At 41.8% G+C, this 17860-nt stretch overlaps 1 protein-coding gene across 1 annotated transcript; it reads left to right on the forward strand.

The window, feature by feature from the left end:
- Positions 1–4075: 4075 nt before the first annotated feature.
- Positions 4076–13784, forward strand: LOC149039075 (DELTA-thalatoxin-Avl2a-like). The gene is made up of 2 exons (XM_089184472.1): positions 4076–4210; positions 12219–13784. The coding sequence occupies exons 1-2, from the start codon at positions 4132–4134 to the stop codon at positions 13652–13654; spliced, it is 1515 nt and encodes a 504-aa protein (XP_089040598.1). The 5' UTR covers positions 4076–4131; the 3' UTR covers positions 13655–13784.
- Positions 13785–17860: the final 4076 nt, after the last annotated feature.

Genomic DNA, 17860 nt, shown 5'->3' on the forward strand with positions numbered 1-17860 from the left:
AGAGGCACTGTGAAAACTAAGTGTTTTGCCCAAGACCAGACCAGGTCTCGAACCCAGACCCCTCGACCGGCATATTAACCAATAGACTACTGCGTTTACCCTGAACTGAACTAATAATCTATTTTTTAATCCGTAATAGCTGAATGAGCATATACTTAGGCCGCCTGTTCCTTACACTGTTTTAAAACCACCAAGATTACTACCACCAGGCACGGTCTTATACGATACTCTGGTTGGTTCTTAATGTTTTTTTGTTTTTTTGGTGCTCCCGTCGTGGTCCAACATTTTTCCATTACAAGTCGGTGACACAGGATACAGGTGACACTAAAGAAACCGCATACGCAAACACATTTGACGATTGGGGATGGCATGGGAATTTTGGGGGGCAAGCTGCACTTGCAAGAATGAAAATCCTGATCAGCGGAACTGTTTGGTCCTTGCCAAACAAAGATGCTGCTACATAAAAGGCACAAACCCAGGGCGCACATAAAAAAGGCAAAAGATTAAGCTCTCCAAAGTACACCGGCAGGAAAGGAAAGTGAAAAAGAAAGAATATTTAAGTTTTGGAGAACTGAGATAACTTATGTAATAATTGAAATTGTTCTTACTTAAACTTGGTAAACAGTGCATGTGTCTCAATTAGTTTGAATTAAGAATTAAACGTGAACTTGTTATAATATTTGGTCGCATCCACGTGCTGTTTGCGTACCACGGGCAGAAAAACTATTTTCCGGAGAAAAGGAGGGAAGGACAGAGCCAGTGTATGCCGTCAGTAGTATCGATTAAGATTGACCAAACGGGCTACTGCAAAAAGCGTTACGAACGAAAACGAGTATCCACCAAGATAAGACGATTCACTGTACTAGACACACTCAAGAGCCCATGAAAGGGTAAGTTTCTGAAGCAACTGCGGCGCTGCGTCGGTGAGAGGGTATAACAGGGTAATTTAGTGTTATAAAATAAGTTGATAACGTAAATTGACCACCGCTAAGAGTTTTAAAGTTTACGTCTCGAGCGTTAGCCCTTCGTCAGAGCGGATCACTGTGACGAAGGGCCAACACTCGAAACGTAAGCTTTAAGACTCTAAACAGTGGCCAATTTAAGCTATCAACTCAGTTGACAATACTGAATTACCCTATACACTCTATACTATACTTATATTATAAAGCTGGTCAGTATCTTCCCATGCGAATGGGGTGGAGGAACAATATCATTGCAAACTGTTTTTCTAATAATGAATGTACCACTGTTGGAATAAAGCCAAGTCAATGATGTTGAGTGAGTTTATGGAACTGTTTAAAGACAATGTAAAATCCTCGAATATATGAAAAATTATTTCCAAACCCTCTCCATATTTAGGTGTCGGTCTGAATTTGAGAGGCAGTTGTCATGTGACATCAAATCACATTTTTTCCATCAGTCAATTTATTCAGCCTCCCTACGCAAAATTCGATCCTGGTCTTTGCTATCCCTCACACACAGTCAAAATGGGCTCTTCTCAAAGGAGATTCTAGCAGGTAAAATTTACACGCGCCTTATTTGATCTGCTTCCCTGGTGGCGGACTCTGTTAAACGGTTAATTATTCATGCGGTGAAACCAAAACATAAATTTACAAACAAAACTTTAAAATACAGCACATCAAGAGAGAGAGAAAAATGAACTTATCGAATAACAGTTGCATTTGTTGTTGGGTTACTTTAGCTGCACTGGACGCGACGTCAACTGTGATTTACGAATGAACTTATGCTTTCACGAGTGAAACAAAACTAACTGAAAAAACCACCACAAACGATCAGTTTTTAACTTAAAATAATAATACAAATACATCATGCGAAATTGGAAATTACAAAAACGTAAAAGAAAAACAACGGAGAACGTAGAATAATTTGTTAACAAGGTGGTGTTTGGATCTCACACACAAATTACACCCGTAGTGTTGCACACTTCATGTCGTGAAATACAACTAAACTGCGTAGAAATGTTTTCCGAAATGCACTATTTCCGTTCATCTGAGACATGGACAAATCAGTGGAGGAAATTTCAATTGAATAATGTCCAATTCTTGGGTACAAGTCGAAGTTTTTGCGTCTTCTTTACCTGGGGTTGGCTCTTTATCGCTCAGTTTACGCGACAATTTTAGAAAAACAAACAAACAAACAAAAAACATTAGGAGCCAATCAGAGTATCCTATAAGACCGTGCCTGGTAGTAGTAATCTTGGGGGTTTTAAAACAGTGTAAGGAACAGGCGGCCTAAGTATATGCTCATTCAGCTATTACGGATAAAAAATAGATTATTAGATCAGTTCAGGGTAAACGCGGTAGTCTATTGTTTAATACGCCGGTCGAGGGGTCTGGCTTCGAGACCTGGCCTGGTCTTGGGCAAAACACTTAGTTTTCACAGTGCCTCTCCTCACACAGGAATATAAATGGATACAGGCGAATTGTCAGGGAAGTCTAATGAAAATTAATGCTCGAAGGTAGTCCTCAGACTGACTGGTATCTCAATCAGGTGGGGGAAGAGTGGGTAGTAACACTCGTTGTCGCTTAATGATATGAGTACAGGCTAAAACAACTATGAAAAGGGAAGGGGGTACGTAACTTTTAACCTTAACAAGCTACCTGCCAAACGATTACATGACACAAGAGTTTCGGTTGTCCGATATATGTAATATTGTACGGTAACAATCTTTCTAACCCTAGTGGCCGTACTGGTAGTGCTTTCATGAATTTCTAGAATAACCAGCAAGTATTTGTTTAAATCCTTTTTTTTCCTTTCTTCTAACAGTGGAGATCAAAGCGACTGGTTCTCTTGAGTTGCGTCACTGTCAGCGACTCAAACTCCTTTATATTACATATCTCTTTTTGTTTTTGGATTTTGTAACTCTGTGAAACTCTTAAAAATAGCATCAACGAGGCACTTGATTTACCAAGAAGAAGAAGACATTACCAAGTCCCACAAAGAAAACTTAGCTTCAAAATACACTCTTTTAAAACGCTTCTTATCAGTTCTCCGGGCTACCTATCTCAGCAGAGATGTTAGATCGATTCTTGTCCACATATAGGTATCATTCAAGCGAGGGAAAGTGGCAATATTCCCGGTTCTTTTGTGCTTTGTGAACAGGTAGCACAGTACTAGCACTACCTGTCAATATTGTGTGATAAAAATTGAGTTGTAAAACGCCATCATATCGAGAAAAAACAGTAACACTACAGTGTCATTGCTGCGTCGCAAAATGAGTGTCGAAATAATCATTGCTAGGGGGAACACAATTTTGTAAAACTTAACTGATATAAAATTGCAAAAAATAAATACACTCTTTAAAACATGTTTTAATGTTTGGTGTTTGTAATCGCTAATTGCCTCATGGCTGGGAATTGTACAGTTGCAAACGCTTTGTTAGACGGCACCTAGTCCAATTAAATACCACGATTAGAAATATGAAACTTATGTAAAGTGTGTATCAGATGACGAAAAGACCCTTTCTTCAACGACTAGTAAATCACTCGCGGATGAGCGACTAAACAAAATAGGCAACTACTACTCCCTCAAGCAGAAAAACACTTCTCAACCTATTTTAACTAAAGAGGATACCATCTTAGTCTACAATACTGAAAGTTAACGAAGAACAAACTGAGAATCACTATTAATTAATTTTTTCGTTTGTAAACTTTTTTCTCTTTTTTATAACTGGAACATTTCTTTTCTTCTCTGTTTCATAAATTTTTAATTATGTTACGTATTTGTAAATCACAAATCGCTCGCACTGTCTACACTACCTACCAAGATATATCTTGTTTCTTTCTGTAAATTTTTTTCGCCTTCTGTGACAGATTCATCAGGATGCCACGGGTCAAGTCGACCGTTTGACAAAAAGAAGTTTCCTTTTACTGCAGTCGTTTAATTATTAATTTGGCCACTTACGTTTGCTTTTGTCAGATATGAATTAATACCGCATTTTGGACAGCTTGAATACCGAAGAGTAGACTACGTAGGCGGACTACCAGCATAACTCACTCATGGAGGACCATGAACTGCCTACATGAACTGCCTACATGAACTGCCCACCTGAATATGTTCCTATGAGATATGACTTCTAAATTAAGCAACATTATATTCTGAAAAAGCCATATGCAACTCACCACTTCGACACATCGAGATCACATAGAGGTCAGGAGAAAGAGCGTGTTGGACGAATCGATACCAAAAGGTGCGTAGATAGTAAAGGTACAAAAGGAAATCCTCTTGAGATCACCTGGGAATTCATCTTTGATCCTACAATTTAGAACAAGTCATAAAGTTAATCTAAGAAACACACTTAAAAGTTTTTAAGTATTCTCCTCTTTTGAACTTTATAATGTTCGGCAAAAGTACAAAATCTCAACATACGAACTGTTCGTTCCAGGTCTCAATGCTGACGATTTTTAAGGGTGCATCCTCTATAAAGATAATCTTGGTACTTAAAGAACTGACCAGACTGACGTGTTGTTAACAGTTTCGTTTACTATTCAAAAAGGTTCTTTGGGAGGAAATTCACAAACAGGCTTCCTGTTTAAAGATATTTCGAATTCATTTTTATTCAGTTGGAAACTTAAAAGCCGGAATTCACACCAGTTAAAAATGGGATGTTTGACTTCAAGCCACCGAATTTGAACCAAACGCACAAACTTTAAAATAGACAAAAGCAAATATACAATACACGCCACGGAAAGGAAGACAAATGATAAATAAACTCGAAAGAGTGCTTCCTTACACAGCTCAAAAATTACTTCAAGTGGTATGTAAAGAAACATTAAACATTCGTCATTAAATTACAGAATCATTCAAAGCTTAGAGTGAAATATAAAGCCTTCATTTTTGAGACAGTCTTTAAAAATTTAAACCTTTAAAAGACTGTCCTTTTGAAACTACCATTTCGTCGACAAGAACTTGCGAGACGTTCAAGTAATGCTACAATACAACTTAACTGACATGTTAGGGGATTTGCTTGGATGCTCTTGCAATAATTCAATTATTATAAGAACGATCATCATTTAGTCTTTAATAGGGAAGGGCCTTTGCCCAACACACTTCTATCTGCTAAGTCTCCCTCAATCTTAGCTGAGAGTGTTGTTGAGCTTTTCGAGTAGATAAGCACAGGTTGAAACGTACTACAAGTCATTCAATACCTATTTATAGGACGTCTTTCATGTAACATAAACAAATGTGACATACCTTTTAAGTTGTATCTTTAACTTGCCACTAATTCCAAGTCACTGCCGAATGATCCTTGTTACGGGCAAATGATCACCGATATCTCACTACTTGCAATTCATCGGTATCAGTAATTGCAATTTCACCCCCCTTTACTGTCGTATCTTTCGCCTTCAAAAATAATAAAGTTAAGTAAGAGTAAGAGTTGAATTGGTTTTAATTCGTATATGTCTCATTCTCTGTGGCTATTATGATGGCATAGTGCTTAAGTTCAAGGTCTAGCCCAACCACGAAGTTTGCATATGGAAAATGGGGCTTCTTTGATCAAACAAGCAAGCAAATACCTCCAAAAAAAAATACAATAACAAACAACCATTTTTGAATGGTCTCCAATCTTCAGCGTGTGATACGCTTATTCATGTGTAAGAAGAACGTGGCAGAGCTCTACGATCCTCCAATGTTTTTCAAAATAGATCGCTCAGTTTAAATGTGTCTCACTAAACAGCAATATCTAGATGACTTAACTGAGTTTATCTAACAAAAATAGGGTTTAACTGGAATTGTATGTACTCATGAAAACATTTCCTGTGTAATATATATAATAATGTGTAATATATAGTAATAATATATAATATATAATAATATTTTCATGTAATGAAAATCGTGATCAGCAGAAAACTGTGTGGTCCTTGCCAAACAGAGATGCCGCAACCCAGAAAGCATCAAACAAAACCACTGCAAAAAGGTCATAAGATTAATGTCTCCGAAATACACCGCTGGAAAATAGAAGAGAAAAATGAGAGAAACTTTAAATTCTGACGCGGTTAGATAGCTTCCGTTATTATTGAAATTTGGCACGCTTAAAGTTAGAACTATGCATGTGTCTGATTGTGTTTGAATAAAGGATTAAATGTGTACATGTCACTACATTTGTTGGCATCCACGCCCTGTTTGTGTAGAGCTCGTACCGACAAGCTATTTTCCGGAGAATGGGAAAGAGAGACAGAAAGAGCTACTCTTAAAATGTAGTATCGATTAAGATTAATGTAAATCGGTATGGACTGAAGTCTCATCCAGGTTTGCCTACTTGGCTGTTTCATGAAAGAGGCCATAAAGGCAAAATAAATGAAAAATAGAATAATCTTTCAAAAGATTTGTCGTCTCCTGTGATACGCTCGAGCCTAAGCAAGACACAGAATGGATTTTACTTTCTTTACTTAGATCATTTTAGCCCGGATAATGGCCAAAAGCTATTTGCGAGTTGATATCTCAACTCCTTAAACATAGAGGGCAAAAGTACTAAACGCTGATAGACTAAGACAGAGGGCATTTTATCGCTATCAGACGTTATTTCAAGAATATCACAATGCTGAACAATACAAAATCACAATAGTTGTAAGAGATTTGTAAGAGTTTTCACAGTTTTGTGCGTTTTCTACGTCATCACCCGCTGTATCGGCCCCGCTGCTCCGTTGGATCAATCAGTGTCGTGGAGAGAGGGGACTTGGGAAGCAGCAGTCTACCGGTTATAAGTTACAATACTCGATTGGCGTAGAGTGAAGTGCCAGGGGTTGCTTCCGACGGTGGGAGAGATCTTCGCACCTCAAGCTGAGCAGCGCTGAGCCAGTTAGGTGCTGTCCCGCCATGGTCTGCCTTCCTCTTTGGGTGAATGAGGATTAAGTTATACCAACAAGCAGATCGTAACTTCCTTACCAGGCAACAAAACTTATTTATCACAAAGGACAATCAACAAGAAGAGACCAGCTCTTAAACTGGCATGGGATTTGGAACGTCTGTACCATGACAACCGGACTTGATGACCTCCAGACAGTTGTCATCAATGACGAGCTACCGAGATTGAAGGCATAGACATAGCCCTCTAATATAGACCACGGAGTAGGGTTCACAGTCAGGAGAACCTTGCTGAAGATGGTTGAATCAGGCGACAAGGGATAAGAATGCCTGCTGCCTCTCCGCCTCTATACTTGCAGGACTAGGAACACTTATCAGCGCCACCTGACCTGAGGCAAGAGACGAGTTCTACACCAACCTGAACGATGCCATCAAAAACATCCACAATAGCAATCACCTTTTCCTCCTTGGCGACTTTAACGCCAGAGTAAGCGCAGACCACGACCCTTAGTCTTCCTGCTTGGGTTCCTTTGGAGTTTGCAAGATAAACGAGAACGGGCAGCACCTGTCAGAGCTTTGCTCTTATCATGGCCTCTGTTTGACCAATTCCTATTTCTAGATGAAGCCACAACACAGAGTGTCATGGCGCCACCCTTGATCCAAGCATTGGCACCTGCTCGACATGCTCATTGTTAGACGTACAAGCCTCAAGCACATTCTTCTCACTCGCTCATACCACAGCCCTGATTGTGACTCCAACCGTTCACAAGAATGCTGCAAGATCAAACTGCCACCAAAGAAATTACATCGCTCCAAACATGTAGGGAACATATGATAAGACTAAGATGCAACATTCAGAGAAGCTTGAGGAATTCACAAAGCCTCTTAAAGATGCTCTGTCTGCAGGCACCGCACAGTGATCACCGACATAGCCAAGCAGATGGAGAGATGGGGGGAGCACTTCTCAGAGCTCTACTCCAGAGAGAACGTTCTTCTCATCTCAGCACTAGACGCCATAGAGCCTCTGCCCACCATGGAGGAGTTGGAAGCTATACCAATACTGGAAGAACTCGGCAAGGCTATCGAGAGCTTAACCTGCGCCAAAGCTCCTGGGAATGATGGCATCCCCCAGACCTGATCAGGCACTGCAACACCACCCTTTTGCAGCCTCTACACGAAACCCTTTGCCAGTGTTGGAGTGAAGGTGGTGTTCCATCCACAAGGCGAAAGGAGCGACTGCAACAACTTCAGAGGCATCTACCTCTTGAGCATCGTGGGCAAACTGTATGCCAGATTCCTGTTAGTACATCCTTAACAGCTGGGGGACGCGTCTACCCAGAGTCCCAATATGGCTTTCGAGCAGAACGTTCTACAGTGGACATGATTTTGCCCCTCGGCCAACTATAGTAGAAGTGCAGGGAACAGCAAAAGCCCCTCTACACTGTCTTCATGGATCTGATCGAGGCCTTTTACCTGGTAAGCGGGAATAGGCTCTTCAACATCCTCCTAAAGCTCGGATGTCCTCCGAAGCTTCACAGCATGATCAGATCTTTTCATGATGGTATGAAGGCAACCATCTAATCATAAGCGGCGTGAAGCAAGGCTCCGTCCTCGCTCCAACTCTCTTTAGCATCCTCTTCTCCCTCCTTCTGAAACATACTTTTAGGAATTCAATCGATGGTGTGCACATGCACAGAAGATCAGACGGCAGACTATACAACATCACAAGACTAAGAGCAAACACTAAGGTGTGTGTGACCATCATCAGAGACATGCTCTTTGCCGATGACGCAGCAGTCACCTCACATACTGAACAAGATCTACAGTGTCTGATGGACAGATTCTATCAGGCCTGCAAAGACTTTGGACTAACCATCAGCCTGAGGAAGACCAACGTGCTAGGCCAAGACGTGAACACATCACCTGTCATCACCATCAACAACTACAAACTTGAAGTGGTTCAACAGTTCACTTACCTTGGTTCCACCATCAGCGAAAACATGTCCTTAGATGCTGAAATCAACAAACCCATCGGCAAGGCCGCAAGAACCCTAGGACAACTGATCATTCACGTTTGGGAGAACCCCAAGCTGACCACTCCAGCTAAGATAGTAGTGTATAACGTGTGCATAGTCAGCACCCTCCTGAAAGGAAGTGAAAACCTGGACAACCTATGCCAAGCAAGAGCTAGAGGGACAAAGCGCCCAATGTTCAGGTTCTTGCCCGTGCCAGCCTCCCCACAATGTACACGCTGCTCAGACAACGTAGACTGCGCTGGATTGGTCATGAGCGCCGTATGAGAGATGGCCAGATCCCAAGATATCTTCTATCGTCAACTTGCTTCGGGCAAAAGACCGGAAGGTCGCCCCAGCTGAGATATAAATAAGTCTGCAAGCGCGTCATCAAAGCTCTAGACATCAATACAGAGATCTGGGAGGACACCGTGGCTAACCTCAGCAGCTGGCGCTGCTTGCTTTAGAAACTGCAGAAGACAGGTGAGGAGAAGATCCTGAACCTGGCAGAAAGAGGAGAGCCAGGCGGAAGGCACTTTGTGCAGCAGAGACTATCATTCCCGCATTGGTCTTACCAGACGCCGACAATGCTGTTCAGGTCGCAAGACCACGATCTCTCTGTTTTTAGTTACTTTAGCTGCACTGGATGGACTTCAACGGTGATTTCCGTATGAACTTATGCTTTCACGAGTGAAACAAAACTAACGGAGAAAACTGCTGCAAACGCGTAATTTTTTACTTTAAATACTAGTTCAAATATATTATGCAAAATTGAAAATTAAAACAAAGTAAAAGGAAGACAAAAGATAACTTCAAGTCAAGTGCTAACAAAGTGGTGTTTTGGTCTTACACACAATTTACTTCGTGAAATAAAAAACTTCGTTGAATTAATCTACACAGAAACGTTTTCCGAAAAGCATTATTTCCGTTCATCTGAGACAAAGACGAAGTCTAAGTCTTGGGCACAAGTAGAAGTTTTGGCGACACTTTTTCCAAGAGTTAACTCTTTATCGCTCAGTTTAAGCAACTATTTTAGAAAAGCAAAAAAAGAAACTTTAAGAACTAACTAGAGTATCCTATAAGACCGTGCCTGGTGGTAGTAATCTTAGTGGTTTTGAAACAGGTTAGAGAACAGGCGGCCTGATTGTATGTTTATTCAGCCATTGCGGATTAGAAATAGATTATTAGTTCAGTTCAAGGTGAACGCGGTAGCGTATTGGTAATACGCCGGTCGAGGGGTCTGGGTTCGAGACCTGGCTTGGTCTTGGGCAACACGCTTAGTTTTCACAGTGCCTCTCTTCACCCAGGAGTATAAATGGATACAGGCGAATTGTCAGGGTAGCCTGATAAGAATTAATCCTTGAAGTTAGCATTCAGATGGACTGGTATCTCATTCAAGGGGGGGGGGGGGGCTTGTAACACTCCTAGTCGCTTAATGCTATCGAAATGGAGATAAGCTTCATCTGGATGGGCCAATTCAAACGTCTTGATTTTAGCTTTTTAGATAAAATTATAACATTTTGTTCAATTCTTGTTAATGATTTCTTTGTAGAAGACATCAGAGGTATTAGTGGTGTAAATATGCATAAAATTTGACAAACTTGGATTTGAAAAGTACACCTTAAATCCAAAAGGCTGGTTAGGAAAAACATCTTGCTTTACTGAGAGATCTGAGTGGTTCCATTCTAAGTTGCAATACTAGCAATGTTACTACTGATAGATATTCTACTTAAAGGCATATATCACTGAGCGTAACAAAATTGAAGCCTGCAATATAGTTAAAGAAAGTCACTTGGTCGGTTATGGGGTTCAACACAACAGACTATTTGAGATTCCAAGGTTGGGTTTCGGAACTGCCTGTCTGTTCAGAGTCAACATACGAACTGTTCGTTCCAGCTCTCCATGCTGACGGTTTTTAAGGGTGCATCCTCTATAAAGATAATCTTGGTACTTAAAGAACTGACCAAACCGACGTGTTGTAGACAGTTTCGTGTATCATTCAAAAGGCTCTTTGGGTGAAATTCACAGACAGGCTTCCTGTTTGAAGATATTTCGAATTCATTCTTATTCAGTTGGAAATTTAACAGCCGGAATTCACACCAGTTAAAAATGGGATGTCTGACTTCAAGCCAATTAATTTGAACCAAACGCGCAAACTTTAAAATAGACAGAAGCAAATATATAATATACGCCACTAAAAAGAAGACAACTGATAAACAAACTCTTAAGAGTGCTTCATTGTAAAGCTCAAAAATTACTTCAAGTGGTATTTAAAGAAACACGCATCATTAAATGACCGAGTCATTTCAATCTTGGAGTGAAATATAGAGTCGTAAGCCCCTTAATTTTAGAGACAGTCTTTAAAAAATAAACCTTTGAAAAAGCTATCGTTTTGAAACTACCGGTTCGTCTACAAGAACTTGCGAGACGTTCAAATACTGCTAAAATACAACTTAACTGACACGTGAGGGTGTGTTTTTGTTTTGGATACCCTTGTGTTATTCAATTATCGTAAGAATGATCATCATTAAGTCTTTGATAGGGAAGGGCCTTCATCCAACATACTTCTATCTGATGAGTCTGCCTCACTCTTAACACAGAGGATTGTTGAGCTTTTAGCACAGGTTGAAACTCATTACAAGTCATCCAATACCTGTTTAGAGGACGTCTTTCATGTAACATAAACAAATTTGACATACTTTTTAAGTTGTATCTTTAACTTACCATTAAATCCAGGTTACTGCCGAAGGATCCTTGTTAAGAGCAAATGATCACCAGTTGCAATTCATTGATGTCAGTAAACTGAAATTTGACCCCCTTTACTGTCATATCTTTCACGTTCAAAAATAATAAAGTTAAGTAAGAGTAAGAGTTGAATTGGTTTTAATTCTTATTTCATTCATTCTTTGTGGCTATTATGATGGCGTAGTGCTTAAGTTCAAGGTCTAGCCCTACCACGAGGTTTGCACATGGAAAATGAGGTTTCTTTAATTAAACAAGCAAGCAAATACGTCCAAAAAATACGACAACAAACAACCATTTTTGACTGGTCTCCAATCTTCAGCGTGCTTATTCATGTGTAAGAAGAATATCTCAGAGCGCTAAGATCCTCCAATGTTGTTTAAAATAGATGGCCCAGTTTAAAAGTGTCTAACTAAACGGCAATCTCTAGATGAATCAACTGAGTTTCTTAGTTTTAAATATCGAATTAAAATGCTAGCTTATTATTTGTTTCTCGTATCTGGAAAAAAAAGGTTTGACTGAAATTTTATGTATTCATTAAAACATTTCCTTTATCGCCTCATGTTAAACACGTCAAAACGTTTCGGTTCTGTTCTGTGGTCAATTTCCAAAGTAATTCCGCAACATTTTTTCCCGTAGATTGTACTTCGGAAAGCAGAATGATGCATGTCCCTTTGGTGCTTCTCGTTCTTGGGTTATGTACATTTAAAGAAACATGTGAAGCTACCAGCGCTGAGAATTCTGCGCTGGGAAGAGTGATAGATCTTCGAAAGGTCAACTTATTGGCCGACTTTCAGGAGCATGAGAACAGGATCTTTGAGGAGCTCCCCTCCAAATGTCTCGTGAAGAAAACTTTGAAGTCTTCGAGCAGCCACTTCGAATACTACGCAAATACCAAGGAATTTTATAAGTCACTTGCCACCCAGTCAAGCTTGAGCGCCTCTTTGCAGTCCTCCTACTCGTTGGGTGTGACGGTATCAGTAGCAACAAAGAGCAAAAGTTCACAGCAAAGTGAAGTGAGTGGCATGTCTTTAATCAAGCAGGCGTTAACAGAAAAGATCCACGTCGATAAAGAATGTCTATTGAGTGAGGACATCTCCACCTTGAAAAAAACATTTCTAAATGACCTCGAGGACTTGCCCGTAAACATCAAAAATCCCTGGGAACCAAACTCATGGAGAGAGTATCGTAATTTTCTCAAGGAATACGGTTCTCATGCCATAACATCTGTGAAGCGTGGATCAAGATTTCAGCAAATGACTTTCGCAGAGAGCTCTAAGGCTTACACTGAAAGAGATTTCCAAGTAAAAGCTTGCGTTTCGGTCGCAGGACCTACCCAGGTTGGAAAGGTTGGCGTCTCTGCATGTTCAAACGTAAGCCAAAGTGAGTTATCCAAAGCGAGCAGTATGAGCACAAGCGAGAAACGCTTTGTCAAAGGTGGAAAAAGGGAAACAAATAGCAAGCTGGCAAACGGGGCGACGTCGGTTAAATTGCTTGACCAACTCATGAATGAGGCAGATGAATTTCCCGCGTCTGTTCAGCACACCTTTATGGCGATCTGGACCATCCTGCAGAGCCGATTTAAACATGGATCTCCTAACAATATCCGAGCCACAAACCTTGAGTACTACTACCTTGGGTTCTTGAATTATGGTTGTCCATACATAAGTAACTCTGGACTTGCCATACAAAAATTTGACCACACCAGTAGCTCCAGCGAGGAGTATCCAGAATTCGAGTGTACCCTGGCAAAAGAGGGCTGCCACAATAGCGATGACTGCCACTACAAACCTATTTGGTGCTCCTGCCGTGGTCCAACGTGTGTCCATTACAAGAAAGTGAAAGAAGGTGCAGGTGACTCTAAGTTAACTGCATACCCAAACACATTTGAAGATTGGGGATGGCAAGGTTGCGATTGGAAACTTGCAGGATCTTGGTGCGAGTGCTATAATAAAAATCGTGATCAGCGGAAAACTGTGTGGTTCTTGCCAAACAGAGATGCCCCAACACACAAAGCATCAACCAAAACCGCTGCAAAAAGATCAATGTCTCCAAAGTACACCGCTGGAGAGTAGAAATGAAAAACGAAAGAAACTTTAAATTTTGATTTACTTAGATAACTTGCGCTAGTATTGAAATTTGGCAGGCTTAAAGTTAGAACCATGCATGTGTCTCATTGTGTTTGAATAAAGGGTAAAATGTGAACATGTCACTACATTTTATAGGACCCACGCCCTGTTCGTGTGGAGCTCGTACCGTAAAGCTATTTTCCGGAAAATGGGAAAGAAAGACAAAAACATCTACCCTTAAAATGTAGTATCGATAAGATTGGTGTAAAGGGTACTGACTGAAGCCTCATCCCGGATTCCCTAATTGGCTATTTCGTAAAAGAGGCCATTAAGACAAATTAAACAAAAAATGGAATAATCTTTCAAAAGATTTGTCGTCCCCTATGATACGCTCGCACCTAAGCAAGACCCACAATCGATTTTTCTTTTTTATACTTCCATCATTTTAACCTGGAAAATGGCCGAAAGCAATTTTGAAATTGATGTTGCAACCTCTTAAACATGGAGGGCAAAATTAATAATTGCTGATCGGCTAAGACAACGGACATTTTATCGCTATTGGACATTATTTCAGGAGTATTTCAACGCTGACCAATACAAAATCCCATGAGTTGTGAGAGATTTTTAGGAGTTTTTACAGTTTTCTACGTTTTCTACCTCATCGACCGCTGTATCAGCCCTGCTGCTCCGTTGGATCAATCACTGTCGTGGCGAGTGGGGTCCTGCTGCTTGAGCAACAGTATGTCCTCTACACCACCCTGCACTGGCTTGTGCTCTGAAGAGGACAAACAGGCATCTCCTCACAGAGACGAAATAACACGGCAAGCAGCAGACTACCGGTTGTAAGTTACAATGCTCAATTGGCGTATAGTGAAGTTTCAGGGGCTGCTTCCAACTGTGGAAGAGATCTTCACATCACATTGGACAGCTATCGCCTACCTCAAGCTGGACAGCCCCCAGCCAGTGAGGTGCTGTCCCGCCACGGTCTGCCTTCCTCTTTGGGTGTATGAGGATTAGGATACGCCGACAAGCAGATCGTAGCTTCCTTAGCAGGCAAGAAAACTTATTTATCACAGAGAAAAATCAACAAGAAAAGAACAGCTCTTAAACTGGGATGTTCAAACGTCCACACCATGACAACTGAACTTGATGGCCTCCCGAAGATCAGTGACGTAAGAACACACTCATCAGCGCCTATGCCCCACCCTTGACCTCCATACCTGAGGCAAAAGACCTACCTCAACGATACCATCAAGAACATCCACAGCAGCGATCACCTTGTCCTCCTTGGCGACTTCAACGCCAGAGTAGGTGCAGACCATGAATCTTGGTCTTCCTGCTTGTGTTGCTTTGGAGTTGGCAAGATAAACGAGAACGGGAGCGCCGGTTGGCGCTTTGCTCTTATCATGGACTCTGCCAACTCCTATTTGCAGACGAAGCCACAACACAGAATGTCATGGTGCCACCCTCGATCCAAGCACTAATATTGGCTCGACATGGTCATTGTTAGACGTACAATTCTAAGCATGTGCTTCTCACCCGCTCATGCCACAGCGCTGATTGAGACTCCAACCGTTCACTAACATGCTCTAAGATCAAACCGCCACCAGAAAAACTTCACTGCTTCAAACATTTAGGAAAGCCACGCACTGATAAAAACATAATACAACATTTAGAGAAGCTTGAGGATTCACAAAGTCTCTTGAAGATGAGCTGTCTGCAGGCCACCAATGCAACACCGCTTCTAGGTCATGGAACCACCTGCATGAGGCAATTCAGAAATCAGCTCTTGCTACCTTTGGGAGGAGGACCTCAAAGAACTGCGACTGGTTTGAAGCCAAGTCTGAGAAGTTGATTCCTGTTATTGTTACAAAGCGTGCTTCCGTTGCTGAAAACAAGCGCTCACCAATTGAGAAGACCCTCCAAGGAATCAGATCAGCCAGGAGCAAAGTACAGCAGAGAGCAAGAAGATGGGGCAACGAGTACTGGTGGGAGCTCAGTAACGACATCCAGACTGCAGCAGCAGCAGGCATCCTTAGGGGCATATATGAGGGCATCAAGAAAATCTTGGACCAATCTAGAGCAAAACAGCACCCCTGAAAACCAGCAGCGGAGAAGTGATCAACGACAAAGTTTAGCAGATGTAGAGATGGGTGGAGCACTACTCAGAGCTGTACTCCAGAGAGAAGGTTGTTGTCACCTCAGCAATGGACGCCTCTGCCAATCATGGAGGAGTTAGAAGCTATACCAACACTGGAAGAAATCGGCAAGGCTATTGACAGCTTAATCTACGGCAAAGCCTCTGGGAATGATGGTATCCCCCAGACCTGATCAAGCATTGCAATACCACCATTTTGCAGCCTTTGTATGACACCGTTTGTCAAATGTTGGGGTGCCGGTGGTGTTCCACAAGATACAAGAGATGCCAGGATCGTCACCCTGTACAAAAACAAAGGCGATAGGAGCAACTGCAACAGCTACAGAGGCATCTCCCTCTTAAGCATCGTGAGCAAACTGTATGCCAGAGTCCTATTAGAGCATCCTCAACAGCTGGCGGAATGCGTCTACCCGGAGTCCGAAGGCAGCACGTCCAGACCTTTTGACATCAAAAGTGGCGTGAAGCAAGGCTGCATCCTTGCTCCAACCCTCTTCGAAGTCCTCTTCTCCCCCCTTTTGAAATATACGTTAACTGAAGTTGTACAAATGCACACAAGATCAGAAGGCAGACTTTACAATATCACAAGACTCAGAGCAAAAACCAAGGTGTGTGAGACCATCCAGAGGCATGCTCTTTGCCGATGACACAGCAGTCACCTCACACACTGAAAAGGATCTACAGTATCTGACAGGCCTGCAAAGACTTTGGATTAACCATCAGCCTGAAGAAGAGCAACGTGCTAGGCCAAGACGTGGACACACCACCTGTCATCACCATCAACAACTATGAACTTGAAGTGCTACACCTACCTTGGTTCCACCATTAGCGACAACCTGTCCTTAGATGTTGAGGTCAACAACTCGATCCGAAAGGCCGCAACAACTCTTGGACGGCTGACTTCTCGTGTCTGGGAGAAGCCCAAGCTGACCACTCCAACCAAGACGGCGTTGTATTACACATACATAGTCATCACCATCCTGTACAGAAGTGAAATCTGGACAACCTATGCCAAGCAAGAGCAGAAGGTGAACAGTTTCCACATGCAATGTCTTTGCCGCATCTTTGGCATCAGCTGGAGGGACAAAGTGCCCAACGCTTAGGTTCTTGCCGATGCCAGTTTCCCTATAATATACACAATACTCAGACAATGCGAACTGCGCTGGAAGATGGTCAGATCCCCAAAGACATCTTCAATGATCAACTTGCTTTGGGCAAAAGACCCCAAGCGCACCCCCAGCTTAGATATAAAGATATTTGCGAGCGCGACATGGAGGCTCTGGACATCAATACAGAGATCTGGGAGGATACTGCAGCAAACCGCAACAGCTGGCGCTGCTTGCTCAAGACGTTGCTGAAGACAGGTGAGGAGAAGATCCTGATCCTGAACCTGGCAGAAAGAGGAGAGCCAGGCAGAAGGCACACAGACCCGGCAAACCCCCCCCCCCCCCCCCACAAGCAACTACGTCTGCACTTTGTGCAGCAGAGACTGCCACTCCCGCATTGGTCTTACCAGACACCGACAATGCTGTTCTAGTCACAACACCACGACCTCCTCGGCCGCAGTATCCATGGTCGACATCGACCGAAGGAGGTCTATTACGGGACACTTTAAAGACAAAACAAAAGCGCTTAAGGGCTCAATGAAACCGATCCTTATTTCTTTTGGAATTTTTCTTGTGTTTAAATTGGCTCGTACATATCATAAGCTAGATAAATACGCAAAAAAATATTTCTTGTCACAGGCACTTTAGTTTTGGTAACTACCTCGGGAGAAATTACTAAAAATTAAAAACATTCAAGAAGGCTAAACTTTGCCTAAAAGTATTATAACTTCATTGACGGCGAATGTCTTTTAGCAGGGCTGGTTTCATTGCTTTAGCATCGTGGTACAGAATTAAAATTTCATACAGCTGATTTTTATAGTTAATTGACGCTAACTAACAGTGAAATGGCTTTCTGCGAAATAGCGCAACAGCGTGCGTTTTTGACCTTCCTAGTAAAAGGAAATTTTGCCAAATATATTATAAACAAGTAATCGAATGTTTCCTTGTAAA

The sequence above is a fragment of the Pocillopora damicornis genome, chromosome 10 (assembly GCF_964200805.1).
Source record: "Pocillopora damicornis chromosome 10, jaPocDami1.2, whole genome shotgun sequence".
Classification (NCBI taxonomy): Eukaryota; Metazoa; Cnidaria; class Anthozoa; order Scleractinia; family Pocilloporidae; genus Pocillopora; species Pocillopora damicornis.